This window comes from Ips typographus, linkage group LG9 (assembly GCF_016097725.1).
Source record: "Ips typographus isolate SLU linkage group LG9, UJ_Ityp_2.0, whole genome shotgun sequence".
Taxonomy (NCBI): Eukaryota; Metazoa; Arthropoda; class Insecta; order Coleoptera; family Curculionidae; genus Ips; species Ips typographus.
The window spans coordinates 1,627,426-1,644,878 of NC_138430.1; the positions used below are offsets into that span (position 1 = coordinate 1,627,426).

Genomic DNA, 17,453 nt, shown 5'->3' on the forward strand with positions numbered 1-17,453 from the left:
AGTTTGAAGAGTAAATAACTCAGTTATTCGACATTTTGGGTAAAAACGCTATACAGAGTGGTAAAAAGAGAATTTCAAGGGCTACAAATTGGTATATTGAACCACCTTGTAACTGTCAAAATAACAGAGTTATGGGCTGTCAAAGTGAAAGCTGTCAAATTCAAACTTTTCAGCAAACCACTCAGTTTTAAGAGTAAATAACTCAGTTATTCGACATTTTGGGTAAAAACGCTATACAGAGTGGTAAAAAGAGAATTTCAAGGGCTACAAATTGGTATATTGATCCACCCTGTAATTGTCAAAATATCCGAGTTATTGACAATACAATGGAGTAGTTTACAGGGTGGTTTATTTAATTTTTAACATCCTCGTAAATAATTGTTTAATTTTATCAAAAAATAACCAAATATAAATCTTGTAGATGTTTGCGTCTGTTTTATTCCTAGATAATCCATCAGTATACAGGGTGTCCCAAATTTGAGCAACAAACCAAACTTATAATTTTTCAAATGGGATGACCAAATTTTTATTTCATTTTTGGAATCTACGTCAAATTCTAGGCCTACTTCATGTAAAATGTTTGTCTCAATATTCAATTGTTTTTGCACTAGCAGCCTTACTTTGACCACCCCCTCAAAAGCAGAAATTCCCAATTTGAGCGAAATTTTGGTGCACTTTTCCAGAAAATCGTCCATAACTCGCTTATTTGAAACACTTTGTATAAAATCATTGTATAATAAAAGAAAGCTAATGAATGGGGCTACCACGTGACGTTGAGCTGGCACGGCTAGGTTGCCCCGTTTAGTCGCTAGAGGGCGTCAAATTTAACTCTCGTTTTTTGCAGTTTTTGCTCAATATCTCAGGAACGTTTCACGCTAGAGGTCTGAAATTTGTACCACAAATGCACCTCGATAGGGTACAACTTTAACCTTCTATGAACTTTTTCGGTACCATGCACCGTTGGACCTTTAAAAATTAAAAACTAGAATTGTCAAGAAATTTCAACTACCTTCTGATTTTTTCAGAAAATTTTTTATTTTCAAAATTAACCTCAACTGCCTAAATACCTTCAGGTTAATAGTACAAAAATGATGTAAAGTGTAATTTGTCAAAATGTCATTTTGCAAGGGTGCCACGCCTTTAAAAGTGTCAAAATTGACATAATATCAAGGTCATCTCCAAAACAGTGCCAGTTAGAGCAAAATGGATGTCAGATTTGTGTTTTCAAGGTTGAAATTAGTTAAAAAAGTCACTTTTATTTGAGAAAAATCCATATGGTCGCCGTTAGTATAGTAGACCCAAAAAATCACTAATTTAGACTAAATTTCCGTGCACTTTTCCAGAAAGTTATCCATAACTCGCTTATTTAAACACCCTGTATAAAACCACCGTACAACAAAAGAAAGCTAATGAATGGGGCTACCACGTGACGTTGAGCTGGCACGGCTAGGTTGCCCCGTTTAGTCGCTAGAGGGCGTCAAATTTAACTCTCGTTTTTTGCAGTTTTTGCTCAATATCTCAAGAACGTTTTAAGTTAGAAGTCTGAAATTAGTGGACTATAACTTTCACATTTGACATTTTTCGATAAAGTTGATGAATGATAAGAGCAAATATGTAACCAATCACTCTGTATGTACACATTCAAACACTTTACTCTCACTACACAACATTCCTAAGCAAATATCTCCCTTCTGAGGACTTTAACGACAAAATGTCTCTCTAAGGTTTTGGTAGAAAATTAAATTCTCTACAATTTTTGTTCCTTAAAATTTCCCTGAATTTTGCCTTGTGCTCGAGTTAAGAGGGACTGAAGTTCTTTAAGCAGACATTCAAACACTTTGCTCCCATTAAACATTCCTAAGCAAATATATACCTTCTGAGGCCCTTAAGGCCAAAATGCCTCTCTAAGGTTTTGGTAAAAAATTAAATTCTCTACAATTTTTGCGTATTAAAATTTCCCTGAATTTTGCCTTGTGGTCGAGTTAAGAGGGACTGAAGTTCTTTAAGCAGACATTCAAACACTTTGTTCCCATTGGTGAATTTTAAATTTTTCTTGACATTTTTTATATACAAAATTTAGTGATTCTAAGACCAAATTGTGACCAAAAATTACTTTCTAGAGTTTCTGCGGTTCTCATACAAAATTTAGATTTTTTTGTTTTTTTTCCTTGATAATAGAGGGATACTACACAAATTGTACTCTACGCTATTTGCACTGAAATGTGCACCAAAAAAACCAAAAAAAAAACTGAAAAAGATGATCATTATTAATGAACAGCTGCAGCAAACGGTTCTCAACGTATCGGGTTTAAGTTTTTTTTTTATGACGTAAATGACTTAAAATAGTGAGTCTCTAATATATCAAAGTCACAAGGGGAGCGTAAATCGCCCTCCTACTAAGTGAAACGGTTTGTCTAGTCAAAGAACACCGAATTGGGGTAAAACTGCATGGAAATCATATTTTTAGAGAAAGTCGTTATTAATAGTTTTGAAATTAATATTATAGTCCTGACAAACGTAGGAAGTAAGCAAGTTATTCAAAGTTAAAGCAAAAAGTGTCAAAATGGTTGAGCTGGATAACCTTCACTTTGACGCCCTCTAGCGGCCAAACTCTAAAACAAACCAACCAACTTTTATACGATCGATGGAAAGCCTGTTTAATTGGCTATCTATTGACATATAGAAGTCCTAGAAAAATGTAGGAAGTAAGCAAGTTATTCAAAGTTAAAGGAAAGAGTGTCAAAATGGTTGAACAGGTTAAACTTGCTTCAATTTGACGCCTTCTAGCGGCCAAACTCTAGAACCAACCAACCGACTTTTATACGTCGATGGAAAGCCTGTTTAATTGGCTATCCATTGACATATAAAAGTCCTAGAAAAGTATAGGAAGTAAGCAAGTTATTCAAAGTTAAAGCAAAGAGTGTCAAAATGATTGAGCAGGTTAAACTCGCTTTACTTTGACGCTCTCTAGCGGCCAAACTCTAAAACAAACCAACCAACTTTTCTACGTTGATGGAAAGCATGTTTAATTGGCTATCCATTGACGTATAAAAGTCCTAGAAAAATATAGGATGTAAGCAAGCTGTTGAAAGTTAAAGCAAAGGGTGTCAAAATGATTGAGCAGGTTAAACTCGCTTTACTTTGACGCTCTCTAGCGGCCAAACTCTATAACCAACCAACCAACTTTTATACATCAATGGAAAGCCTGTTTCATTGGCTATCCATTGACATATAAAAGTCCTAGAAAAGTATAGGAAGTAAGTAAGTTATTCAAAGTTAAAGCAAAAAGTGTCAAAATGGTTGAACAGGTTAAACTCGCTGTACTTTGACGCCCTCTAGCGGCCAAACTCTAGAACCAACCAACCAATTTTTATACGTCAATGGAAAGCCTGTTTCATTGGCTATCGATTGACGTATAAAAGTCCTAGAGAAGTATAGGAAGTAAGCAAGTTTTTCAAAGTTAAAGCAAAAAGTGTCAAAATGGTTGAACAGGTTAAACTCGCTTTACTTTGACGCTCTCTAGCGGCCAAACTCTAGAACCAACCAACCGACTTTTATACGTCAATGGAAAGCCTGTTTAATTGGCTATCCACTGATGTATGAAAGTCCTAGAGAAGTATAGGAAGTAAGCAAGCTATTGAAAGTTAAAGCGAAAAGTGTCAAAATGGTTGAACAGGTTAAACTTGCTGCAATTTGACGCCCTCTAACGGCTAAACTCTACAATCAACCAACCAACTTTTACACGTCGATGGAAAGCCTGTTTAATTGGCTATCCATTGACGTATAAAAAGTCCTAGACAAATCTGGGAAGTAAGCAAGTTATTCAAAATTAAAGCAAATAGTGTCAAAATGATTGAGCAGGTTAAGCTCCCTTTACTTGGACGCTCTCTAGCGGCCAAACTCTAGAACCAACCAACCAACTTTTATACATCAATGGAAAGCCTGTTTCATCGGCTATCCATAGACGTATAAAAGCCATAGCAAAGTGTTTCAAATAACTTCTTGAATATGAAAGTAAAACGGTTTGTCTAGACTAAAAAAGCACCAAACTAGGCTAAAACTGCATGAAAATCATATTTTTTTATAAAAGTTATTATTAATTAACTACAATGCCAGATTTAAATGTTTTTATTACTATTACAGCTTCGTAGAGTGACATTTGACAGTTTGCAGCGTTTTGACATATGAAACTAGCTTCACGTCACATCTGTCAAAAATCGTGCTCATGGTACTCTGAAAAAATTAATGTATGTGATTTTTGCCTAAATGTACTACTTTTAAGACATTTTTGACATTTTATAGCTTCATGGACTGGTATTTGACAGTTTTCAAGTTAATGAGAACGAAATATGCTCAAAATATGCAGTTTCTACTCATGGACCAATAAACAAACATTTAATATGATTTACAACTGTATTTACTATTGCAGTGCTTTTAAGCGGGTTTTATACCTTTATGGAATGGACTTTGACAGTTACCAAAAATGTGACAGTTTTAAATACAAAATGAACGTGTAAACGTTAACAATTTTTAAAATTTTCACAAAATTATTACAATTTTTTCAAAATTTACAAAAAAAATACCAGAAAATTTGATACAGTCAGAGAGAAAAGCGGAGAACTGCCAGAAACACAGTTTGAAAGAACACTCAGAGACAAAATCGCCTGTAAACCTAATTTGTAGTGACAAAATTAGTGTTTTAAACATATTTTTGGAATCCTCATTAAATTTCCTATCCAATAACCTTGGAAAAACACTACAAAATTTGGTACAGTAAGGAAAAAAAGCGGTGTCAAAGTTTGAACTGCCAGAAACACAGTTTGAAAGAACAGTCAGGGACAAAATCGCCTGTAAACCCCACCTGTAGTGACGAAATTAGTGTTTTAATCACATTTTTGGAATCTTCATTAAATTTCCTATCCAATAACCTTGGAAAAACACTACATAATTTGGTACACTCAGAGAGAAAAGCGGTGTCAAAAGTTGAACTGCAAGAAACACAGTTTGAAAGAACAGTCAGAGACAAAATCGCCTGTAAACCCCACTTGTAGTGACAAAATTAGTGTTTTAAGCATATTTTTAGAATCCCCATTAAATTTCCTATCCAATAACTTTGGAAAAACACTACAAAATTTGGTACAGTCAGAGAGAAAAGTGGTGTCAAAGTTTGAACTGCTAGAAACACAGTTTGAAAGAACAGTCAGGGACAAAATCGCCTGTAAACCCCACCTGTAGTGACGAAATTAGTGTTTGAATCACATTTTTAGAATCCCCATTAAATTTCCTATCAAATAACTTTGGAAAAACACTACAAAATTTGGTACAGTCAGAGAGAAAAGTGGTGTCAAAGTTTGAACTGCTAGAAACACAGTTTGAAAGAACAGTCAGGGACAAAATCGCCTGTAAACCCCACTTGTAGTGACAAAATTAGTGTTTTAAGCATATTTTTAGAATCCCCATTAAATTTCCTATCCAATAACTTTGGAAAAACACTACAAAATTTGGTACAGTCAGAGAGAAAAGTGGTGTCAAAGTTTGAACTGCTAGAAACACAGTTTGAAAGAACAGTCAGGGACAAAACCGCCTGTAAACCCCACTTGTAGTGACAAAATTAGCATTTTAAGCATATTTTTGGAATCCTCATTAAATTTCCTATCCAATAACCTTGGAAAAACACTAAAAAATTTGGGACAGTCAGAGAGAAAAGCGGTGTCAAAATTTGAACTGCAAGAAACACAGTTTGAAAAGACAGTCAGGGACAAGCCTGTAAACCCCACTTGTAGTGACAAAATTAGTGTTTTAAGCATATTTTTGGAATCCCCATTAAATTTCCTATCCAATAACCTTGGAAAAACACTACAAAATTTGGTACAGTAAGGGAAAAAAGCGGTGTCAAAGTTTGAACTGCAAGAAACACAGTTTGAAAGAACATTTAGGGACAAAACCGCCGGTTAACTCCACTCGAAGTCAGAAAATGACAGTTTTAAGCACATTTTTGGAATCCCCATTAAATTTTCTATCCAATTACCTGAAAAAACACTACAAAATATGGTACAGTCAGAGAGAAAAGCGGTGTCAAAGTTTGAACTGCAAGAAACAAAGTTTGAAAAAACAGTCAGGGACAAAACCGCCTGTAAACCCCACTTGTAGTGACAAAATTAGTGTTTGAATCACATTTTTGGAATCCCCATTAAATTTTCTATCCAATAACCTTGGAAAAACACTACAAAATTTGGTACAGTAAGGGAAAAAAGCGGTGTCAAAGTTTGAACGGCTAGAAACACAGTTTGAAAAAACAGTCAGGGACAAAACCGCCTGTAAACCCCACTAGTAGTGACAAAATTAGTGTTTTAAGCATATTTTTGGAATCCCCATTAAATTTCCTATCCAATAACCTTGGAAAAACATTACAAAATTTGGTACACTAAGGGAAAAACGCGGTGTCAAAGTTTGAACTGCAAGAAACACAGTTTGAAAGAACATTTAGGGACAAAACCCCGGTTAACTCCACTCGGAGTCAGAAAATGACAGTTTTAAGCACATTTTTGGAATCTCCATTAAATTTCCTATCCAATAACCTTGGAAAAACACTACAAAATATGGTACAGTCAGAGAGAAAAGCGGTGTCAAAGTTTGAACTGCAAGAAACAAAGTTTGAAAAAACAGTCAGGGACAAAACCGCCTGTAAACCCCACTTGGAGTGACAAAATTAGTGTTTGAATCACATTTTTGGAATCCCCATTAAATTTTCTTTCCAATAACCTGAAAAACACTACAAAATTTGGTACACTCAGAGAGGAGAGGAGTGTCAAAAGTTGAACTGCAAGAAACACAGTTTGAAAGAACAGTCAGAGACAAAATCGCCTGTAAACCCAACTTGTAGTGACAAAATTAGTGTTTTAAGCATATTTTTGGAATCCCCATTAAATTTTCTATCCAACAACCTGGAAAAATACTGCAAAATTTGGTACAGTCAGGGAAAAAAGCGGTGTCAAAATTTGAACTGCAAGAAACACAGTTTGAAAGAACAGTCAGAGACGTGACGAAAATTCGTGTTTTAAGCATATTTTTGGAATCCCCATTAAATTTCCTATCCATTAACCTAACTACAAAATATGGTACATTGTTGTGCCTATTTTACATATGCTTACAAAGTTTTCGTTTGACTAAATGCTGATTTTACCCTCTTTTATTGAAGGGTAGATATGGTTCGGTGGCTTAAAAGAGAGACAATACAGGGCTGTCACGTTTCAGTAAAATGCAATACAACCGGGTACCATTAAAAAAGTTGGAAATTCCAGTCGTAAAAATTTGTGGAAAAACCAAATTCAAATACCGTGTTGCCAAAAATGCCTAAAAGTCACGGTAAACGCTTCTTCTGTTAACACTAGAGCACAGTATACAGTAAAATAGCATTTAACTAACAGCTTTTAGTTATTAAGCTTCGATTAGCTTAAAACTGAAATCACTTCTCACATACAATGTGACCCAAATTAGAGTAGGATCTCGGTAACCGTAAGAGCTACAAGGTTGGTTAAATGGGGGAAGTTTTAGAGAATTTTATGTGAAACTTATACCCGGTTTCCAAATTAAATTATCTTTCTGCGTTTTCCGGAAAATTGGAAAAATGTCAGAGGCTGCATTTTAAACTATTGTTTACTGAGACATTATTGGGGCACTAAATAAAAAAAATCTATCGTCATTGGTTTCTGAGATATGGATAAGTGAACTAACTTTGAAAATTCTTATGGCCGCCATATTGAATTTTTGATCAAAAAATGATGATTGATGATGGTATTATTTACTTTTTAAAGATCAGAACAACGTTTTTTTGGTTAAATTACCAGTAGTAGTAAATATTTTACTTTACCAGGAAAATTTGACCGGTTAATTACCAGTAAATTACAAATACTGTATTTTCTGGAAGTTCAAACTTTGACACCGCTTTTCTCCCTGACTGTACCAAATTGTGTAAATGTTTTTTCATGTCATTAGATAGGAAATCTAATGAGGATTCCAAAAATGTGCTTAAAAACATGATTCTGTCACTCTAAGTGGGTTTTACAAGCGATTTTGTCCCTGACTATCCTTTCAAACCGTCTTTCTGACAGTTTATACTTTGACCCCAGTTTTCTCTTTGACTTGACTCGATTTTATAGTGTTTTTTAATGTCATTAGATAGGAAATTTAATGAGGATTCCAAAAATGTATTTAAAAACATGATTCGGTCACTCTAAGTGGGTTTTACAAGCAATTTTGTCCTTCACTGTCCTTTCAAACCGTCTTTCTGACAGTTTATACTTTGACCCCACTTTTCTCTATGACTTGACTCGATTTTATAGTGTTTTTTAATGTCATTAGATAGGAAATTTAATGAGGATTCCAAAAATGTATTTAAAAACATGATTCGGTCGCTCTAAGTGGGTTTTACAAGCGCTTTTGTCCCTGACTGTCCTTTCAAACCGTCTTTCTGACAGTTTATACTTTGACCCCAGTTTTCTCTTTGACTTGACTCGATTTTATAGTGTTTTTTAATGTCATTAGATAGGAAATTTAATGAGGATTCCAAAAATGTATTTAAAAACATGATTCGGTCACTCTAAGTGGGTTTTACAAGCCATTTTGTCCCTGACTGTCCTTTCAAACCGTCTTTCTGACAGTTTATACTTTGACCCCACTTTTCTCTATGACTTGACTCGATTTTATAGTGTTTTTTATGTCATTAGATAGGAAATTTAATGGGGATTCCAAAAATGTACTTAAAAACCTGATTCGGTTACTCAAAGTGGGTTTTACAGGCAATTTTGTCCTTCACTGTCCTTTCAAACCGTCTTTCTGACAGTTTATACTTTAACCCCACTTTTCTCTATGACTTGACTCGATTTTATAGTGTATTTTAATGTCATTAGATAGGAAATTTAATGAGGATTCCAAAAATGTATTTAAAAACATGATTCGGTCACTCTAAGTGGGTTTTACAAGCCATTTTGTCACTGACTATCCTTTCAAACCGTCTTTCTGACAGTTTATAATTTGACCCCACTTTTCTCTATGACTTGACTTGATTTTACAGTTTTTTTAATGTCATTAGATAGGAAATTTAATGACGATTCCAAAAATGTACTTAAAAACATGATTCGGTTACTCAAAGTGGGTTTTACAGGCAATTTTGTCCTTCACTGTCCTTTCAAACCGTCTTTCTGACAGTTTATACTTTGACCCCAGTTTTCTCTATGACTTGACTTGATTTTATAGTGTTTTTTATGTCATTAAATAGAAAAATTAATAAGGATTCCAAAAATGTACTTAAAAACATGATTCGGTCACTCTAAGCGGGTTTTACAAGCGATTTTGTCCTTCACTGTCCTTTCAAACCGTCTTTCTGACAGTTTATAATTTGACCCCACTTTTCTCTATGACTTGACTCGATTTTATAGTGTTTTTTAATGTCATTAGATAGGAAATTTAATGAGGATTCCAAAAATGTACTTAAAAACATGATTCGGTCACTCTAAGTGGGTTTTACAAGCGATTTTGTCCTTTACTGGCCTTTCAAACCGTCTTTCTGACAGTTTATACTTTGACCGCACTTTTCTCTATGACTTGACTTGATTTTACAGTTTTTTTAATGTCATTAGATAGGAAATTTAATGAGGATTCCAAAAATGTGCTTAAAAACACGATTCGGTTACTCAAAGTGGGTTTTACAGGCGATTTTGTCCTTGACTGTCAATAACAGTACTCAAATTTCACTGATTTGTAAATTTGTTGCATCGAATAGTTTTTCATAAATAACTCGAAAACGGTAAAAGCTACAAAAAAAATGCAAGAGATCAAAAATGTTCCTAATCAACTCCTTAACCCAACACCGTAAATTTGAAGGACCGTTTTTGCTTGCAGTATACAGGGTGTGTATGAAAATTATGATGATTGACTGTTTTTGTTCCCCAGTACGCAATTTTCCAGATATATTTTTTTGCTCAATACCACTGAAATGAGGAGCTCAAGATGTTTAATTTGAGTGGTTAAAACTCCCTGAACTCCCAAAAACAACCGAGTTATAGAGTGTTCAAATTTCAAATCACAACTTCAACTGATCTGTAAATTTGTGGCATTACACTAGTTTTTCATAAATAAGTCGAAAACGATGAAAGTTACATTTATAGCAAATGAAAGTTACAGTTATAGCAAAAACTAATTTGTTGCAACAAATTGACAAATCATTGTAATTGTGATCTAAAATTTGAACACGGTTTAAAGGATAGTCAGGGACAAAATCGCCTGTAAAAATCACTGAAGTGACTGAATCACGTTTTAAGCCTATTTTTGGAATCCTCATTAAATTTCCTATCTAATGACATTAAAAAACACTATAAAATCGAGTCAAGTCATAGAGAAAATTGGGGTCAAAGTATAAACTGTCAGAAAGACGGTTTGAAAGGACAGTCAGGGACAAAATCGCCTGTAAAACCCTCTTGGAGTGAGAAAATGAGTGTTTTAAGCACATTTTTGGAATCCTCATTAAATTTTCTATCCAATAACCTGAAAAAGCACTACAAAATTTGATACAGTCAAGGAGAAAAGCGGTGTCAAAATTTGAACTGCCAGAAACACAGTTTGAAAGGACAGTCAGGGACAAAATCGCCTGTAAAACCCTCTTGGAGTGAGAAAATGAGTGTTTTAAGCACATTTTTGGAATCCTCATTAAATTTTCTATCCAATAACCTGAAAAAGCACTACAAAATTTGATACAGTCAAGGAGAAAAACGGTGTCAAAATTTGAACTGCCAGAAACACAGTTTGAAAGGACAGTCCGGGACAAAATCGCCTGTAAAACCCTCTTGGAGTGAGAAAATGAGTGTTTTAAGCACATTTTTGGAATCCTCATTAAATTTTCTATCCAATAACCTGAAAAAGCACTACAAAATTTGATACAGTCAAGGAGAAAAGCGGTGTCAAAATTTGAACTGCCAGAAACACAGTTTGAAAGGACAGTCAGGGACAAAATCGCCTGTAAAACCCTCTTGGAGTGAGAAAATGAGTGTTTTAAGCACATTTTTGGAATCCTCATTAAATTTCCTATCCAATAACCTTGGAAAAACACTACATAATTTGGTACAGTCAGGGAAAAAGCGGTGTCAAAATTTGAACAGCAAGAAACACAGTTTGAAAGAACAGTCAGAGACAAAATCGCCTGTAAACCCCACTTGTAGTGACAAAATTAGTGTTTTGAGCATATTTTTGGAATCCCCATTAAATTTCCTATCCAATAACCTTGCAAAAACACTACGAAATATGGTACAGTCAGAGAGAAAAGCGGTGTCAAAATTTGTACTGCCAGAAACACAGTTTGAAAGAACAGTCAGGGACAAAATCGCCTGTAAAAGTCTCTTGGAGTGAGAAAATGACTGTTTTATGCACATTTTTGGAATCCTCATTAAATTTCCCATTCAATAATTGTCTCTTTTAAGTTTTAGAAAAAATACGCAAAAACTTTACGAAATAATTAGTGATTTGTAAGTTAAGCTAAAATGTAAAAACACTTTTTATTAATTGAAACGACGAAAGAAACGAAAATATTTATGATATCCGGTGTAGCTTAAAGTATATTTTTGACTTTTTTCTATTGAGAAGTAAAATTCTAAGTAATTCGTAATGATGTTTTAATGCGGATATGGCAGTCATCATGTAACCCGAAACTATTTCGAAATTCTATCCGGGTTCTTCTGCAGTAGTTTATGGTTGCAAGACTCCCATATTCATACATTTAAACCACACATTTCAATTATTTTGCATTTTTTAATTAAACTCCGGATTTCTAGGTATTTTGCTTTTTGTCGATAAGAAAAACAATGGAGGACACCCTGTATAGTTTAAGGTTATCCGATTTTGCTTGTCAGGATCTACACAGTGACCTAAATATTGCTTTACAAAGTGTGTTGAGATATTTCAGTTTAAACATGAACTTTCCGAAGAAATAGCCTGAAACATGTTTGCTTTTAAAGTCCTAAAAGTCAAAAACTTCAAACAAGACACCCTGTATATTTTAAGGTCGTTCGATTCTAATTTCTTAGACCTACAAAAGGACTTCAATATTGCCGTACAAAAAGTGTCGGGTTTCTGAGATATTTGAGTGCAAAAAGTCTTTCGGAGGAAAAAAGGAGAAAAGCGGTGTCACAGTTTGAAATGCCAGAAATACAGTTTGAAAGAACAGTCAGGGACAAAATTGCCTGTAAAATCAAATTTGAGTAAGAAAATGGTTGTTTTAAGTATATTTTTGGAATCCTCATTAAATTTCCTATCCAAAAACCTGAAAAAACACTACAAAATTTGATACAGTCAAGGAGAAAAGCGGTGTCAAAATTTGAGCTGCCGTAAACACAAGTTTGAAAGAACAGTCAGGGACAAAATTGCCTGTAAAATCAAATTTGAGTAAGAAAATGGTTGTTTTAAGCACATTTTTGGAATCCTCATTAAATTTCCTATCCGATAACCTAAAAAAGCACTGCAAAATCTGGTACAGTCAAGGAAAAAAGCGGTGTCAAAATTTGAACTGCAAGAAACACAGTTTGAAAGAACAGTCAGGGACAAAATCGCATGTAAAACCCACTTGGAGTGACAAAATTAGGGTTTTAAGCATATTTTTGGAATCCTTATTAAATTTTCTATCCGGTAACCTAAAAAAGCACTATAAAATCTAGTACAGTCAGGGAGAAAAGCGATGTCAAAATTTGAACTGCAAAAAACACAGTTTAAAAGAACAGTCAGGGACAAAATCGCCTGTAAAATCAAATTATAGTGAGAAAATGACTGTTTTAAGCACATTTTTGGAATCCTCATTAAATTTCCTATCCAATAATCTGAAAAAAAACACTTCAAAATCTGATACAGTCAGGGAAAAAAAGCGGTGTCAAAATTTGAACTGCAAGAAACACACTTTGAAAGAACAGTCAGGGACAAAATCGCTCGGAAAATCTAATTGCAGTGAGAAAATTGTCGTTTTAAGCACATTTTTGGAATCCTCATTAAATTTCCTATCTAATAACCTAAAAAAAACACTACAAAATTTGACACAGTCAGGGAGAAAAACAGTGTCAAAATTTGAACTGTCAGGAATACAGTTTGAAAGAACAGTCAGGGACAAAATTGCCTGTAAAATCAAATTTGAGTGAGAAAATTATTGTTTTAAGCACATTTTTGGAATCCTCATTAAATTTCCCATCCAATAACCTGAAAAAACACCACAAAATTTGATACAGTCAAGGAGAAAAGCGGTGTCAAAGTTTGAAATGCCAGAAATTCAGTTTGAAAGAACAGTCAGGGACAAAATTGCCTGTAAAATCAAATTGTAGTGAAAAATTGGCTGTTTTAGGCACATTTTTGGAATCCTCATTAAATTTCCTATCCAATAACCTGAATAAACACTACAAAATTTGATAGAGTCAAGGAGAAAAGCGGTGTCAAAGTTTGAGCTGCCGCAAACACAGTTTGAAAGAACAGTCAGGAACAAAATTGCCTGTAAAATCAAATTGGAGTAAGAAAATGGCTGTTATAAGTGCATTTTTGGAATCCTCATTAAGTTTCCTATCCAAAAACCTGAAAAAACACCTTAAAATTCGGTGTAGTCATGAAAAAAAGCGGTGTAAAAATTTGAACTGGCAGAAATACAGTTTGAAAGAACAATCAGAGACAAAATCGCATCTAAAACCCACTTGGAGTGAGAAAATGATTGTTTTAAGCACATTTTTGGAATCCTTATTAAATTTCCTATCCAAAAACCTGAAAAAGCACTACAAAATTTGATACAATGAAGGAGAAAAGCGGTGTCAAAATTTGAACTGCCAGAAATAGTTTAAAAGAACAGTCAGGGACAAAATTGCCTGTAAAATTTAATTGGAGTGAGAAAATTACTGTTTTAAGCACATTTTTGAAATCTTCATTAAATTTCCTATGTAAGAGTAAGGAAAACACTACAAAATTTGATACACTCAAGGAAAAAAGCGGTGTCAAAATTTGAGCTGCCAGAAACACAGTTTGAAAGAACAGTCAGAGACAAAATCGCCTGTAAAATCAAATTATAGTGAGAAAATGACTGTTTTAAGTACATTTTTGAAATCCTCATTAAATTTTCTATGTAGAAGTCTGGAAAAACACTTAAAAATTTGGTAACATCAACTATTTGCCTGCTACAGCTTTCCAAATATTCAATAATAGTAAATATCTCGAAAATTACAATTTCTTTTTTTTTTTGTGGAAAACACCCTGTATTTTTTTGATCATCAAACACTTCAGGACATTTTTCTTGCCTTTAATCTCTATACCGATACATTTTTGTGAATAAACCCCTCTTGCTGGTATTCCAGTTGTGTGTGTTTAAATTTACGTCATCTTTGGTTCGTATCCCCTGCGATTTTGCGGTAACTAACACTAAAACTAACCTTACTCCCTAAAAATATCACAATCGCACTACTGATTATTGAAATCACCTTCCATCCTCCACATACTGAAAGCTCTGGACAGTTTTTCGTGGGCGGTATACGAACACACGTTCCCCAGAACATCACCATCACCAGGATTTTCCGGTGACGAAGTCGACAGGACGTGATACAAAAAGTCGATATAACTCGCCGCTAATTTGAGAGTTTGTATTTTGGACAGTTTGTCCGAAGGTAAAGTGGGAATGCTCTTCCTCAAACTGGCAAACGCCTCGTTGAGACTCTGAGTTCTTTGCCTTTCCCTTACATTAGCCATGATCCGTTGATTCTGAATTTCTTCGTAACTTTGCGGGGCTTTTCTGCGATTTTTTGATTTTCCGTTTAAGGAATTTTCATCGTCCGAATCCAGGCTTTTTCGTTTTCTTCGGAACAGTCGGGTTTTCAACAAAGGACTTTCCTCTTCCGGTTCGAGTTTTATGTATCCCTGGTAGGGCACATATCTCTGGTTGGTGTAGTTTGAGTCTTGCAGCCGATATTCACTTGCATAGTTGTCGTACTGGGGTACTGAACTTGAATACACGTTAAAAGCACTTTTGCCCACTTCCTGACAGAATTTTTCATCCGAATTCGTTAAATCCGTTAATTTATTGGAGGAATATTGATCGTAATCGGATGAAGAGGATGGAGACAACGTTTCGCGATTCCCGTACATGATTACAAGTACAAAAGCCAACCTTAACACTGGATGAGTTACTGTCTTTGAATACTCTCCGTAAAACTGAAAAGATACATCGGACCAATCAGATGCTGGATCGTCCCAGTCTCCTTGAGTGTCTATTTCTGTCTCTGTCGCAGTCAAATGGTTGTACTGTACCAATTTTTTGGGTCTTCCCACCCCATCAGTTTGGAATTTCCGTTACTCATTTTAATGGTCGACTGTCATCTCACAATGTGCTTCGGCAGAATGGTCGATGTATTGATACTTTCATGTTTCTCAATTTTCGCAGAAACGTCAAACTAATTGACAATGAGTTGGATTCGCTTAATGGCTTTATTGTTTGACCGTTATTAATAATTTACCATTTTTTTCTAAGTTTCCTATCCAATAACCTGAAAAAACACTACAAAATTTAATACAGTCAAGGAGAAAAGCGGTGTCAAAGTTTGAGCTGCCGCAAACACAGTTTGAAAGAAGCGTCAGGGACAAAATTGCCTGTAAAATCAAATTGTAGTGAGAAAATGGCTGTTTTAAGCTCATTTTTGGAATCCTCATTAAATTTCCTATCCAATAACCTGAAAAAACACTACAAAATTTGATACAGTCAAGGAGAAAAGCGGTGTCAAAGTTTGAGCTGCCGCAAACACAGTTTGAAAGAACAGTCAAGGACAAAATTGCCTGTAAAATCAAATTTGAGTGAGAAAATGATTGTTTTAAGTATATTTTTGGAATCCTCACTAAATTTCCTATGTAGAAGTCTGAAAAAACACTACAAAATTTGATACAGTCAAGGAGAAAAGCGGTGTCAAAGTTTGAGCTGCCGCAAACACAGTTTGAAAGAACAGTCAGGGACAAAATTGTCTGTAAAATCAAATTGTAGTGAGAAAATGGCTGTTTTAAGCACATTTTTGGAATCCTCATTAAATTTCCTATACAATAACCTGAAAAAACACTACAAAATTTAATACAGTCAAGGAGAAAAGCGGTGTCAAAGTTTGAGCTGCCGCAAACACAGTTTGAAAGAAGCGTCAGGGACAAAATTGCCTGTAAAATCAAATTATAGTGAGAAAATGGCTGTTTTAAGCACATTTTTGGAATCCTCATTAAATTTCCTATACAATAACCTGAAAAAACACTACAAAATTTAATACAGTCAAGGAGAAAAGCGGTGTCAAAGTTTGAACTGCCAGAAACACAGTTTTGAAAGGACAATCAGGGACAAAATCGCCGCTAAAACCCACTTGTAGTGAGAAAATTACAGTTTTAAGCACATTTTTGGAATTCTGATTAAATTTCCTATCTAATAACCTAAAAAATAGTACAATATTTAGTACAGTCAGGGAGAAAAGCAGTGTCAAACTTTGAACTGCCAGAAACACAGTTTTGAAAGGACAGTCAGGGACAAAATCGCCTGTAAAACCCACTTGGAGTAAGAAAATTACAGTTTTAAACACATTTTTGGAATTCTGATTAAATTTCCTATCCAATAACCTAAAAAACAGTACAATATTTAGTACAGGCAGGGAGAAAAGCAGTGTCAAAGTTTGAACTGCCAGAAACACAGTTTTGAAAACACAGTCAGGGACAAAATCGCCGGTAAAGCCCACTTGTAGTGAGAAAACTACAGTTTTAAGCACATTTATGGAATTCTGATTAAATTTCCTATCCAACCACCTGAAAAAACACTACAAAATTTGATACAGTCAAGGAGAAAAGCAGTGTCAAAGTTTGAACTGCCAGAAACACAGTTTTGAAAGAACAGTCAGGGACAAAATCGCCGGTAAAACCCAGTTGTAGTGAGAAAATTACAGTTTTAAGCAAATTTTTGGAATTCTGATTAAATTTCCTATCCAATAACCTATAAAAACAGTACAATATTTGATACAGTCAAGGAGAAAAGCAGTGTCAAAGTTTGAACTGCCAGAAACACAGTTTTGAAAAGACAGTCAGGGACAAAATTGCCTGTAAAATCAAATTTGAGTAAGAAAATGGCTGTTTTAAGCACATTTTTGGAATCCTCACTAAATTTCCTATGTAAGAGTCTGGAAAAACACTACAAAATACTTACTAATACACAACAAGTTACTAATAATTTACCATTTTTTTCTGGGACACTGTGTACAAATTACGGGACAGTTACAAGGGCAACAGACTGGGAAATACCAATTTTTGCAAAGAAAGTACAGTCTAAACACTTTTTCGTCATTTTAATTGATGAAAACGTGTTTAGACAGTGTCTTTACACTCGTTTCGCCCTCAGTCAAAATGGAAGAATCTGAGAAGCGTTGCCAACAATAAAC

The 17,453-nt window shown here is 34.6% G+C and overlaps 1 protein-coding gene across 1 annotated transcript; it reads right to left on the minus strand.

Annotated features, from left to right (window-relative positions):
* Positions 1–13,970: 13,970 nt before the first annotated feature.
* On the minus strand, positions 13,971–15,188 carry LOC145733566 (twist-related protein 2-like). Its single transcript, XM_081986459.1, has one exon. The coding sequence runs from the start codon at positions 15,145–15,147 to the stop codon at positions 14,467–14,469; it is 681 nt and encodes a 226-aa protein (XP_081842585.1). The 5' UTR covers positions 15,148–15,188; the 3' UTR covers positions 13,971–14,466.
* Positions 15,189–17,453: the final 2,265 nt, after the last annotated feature.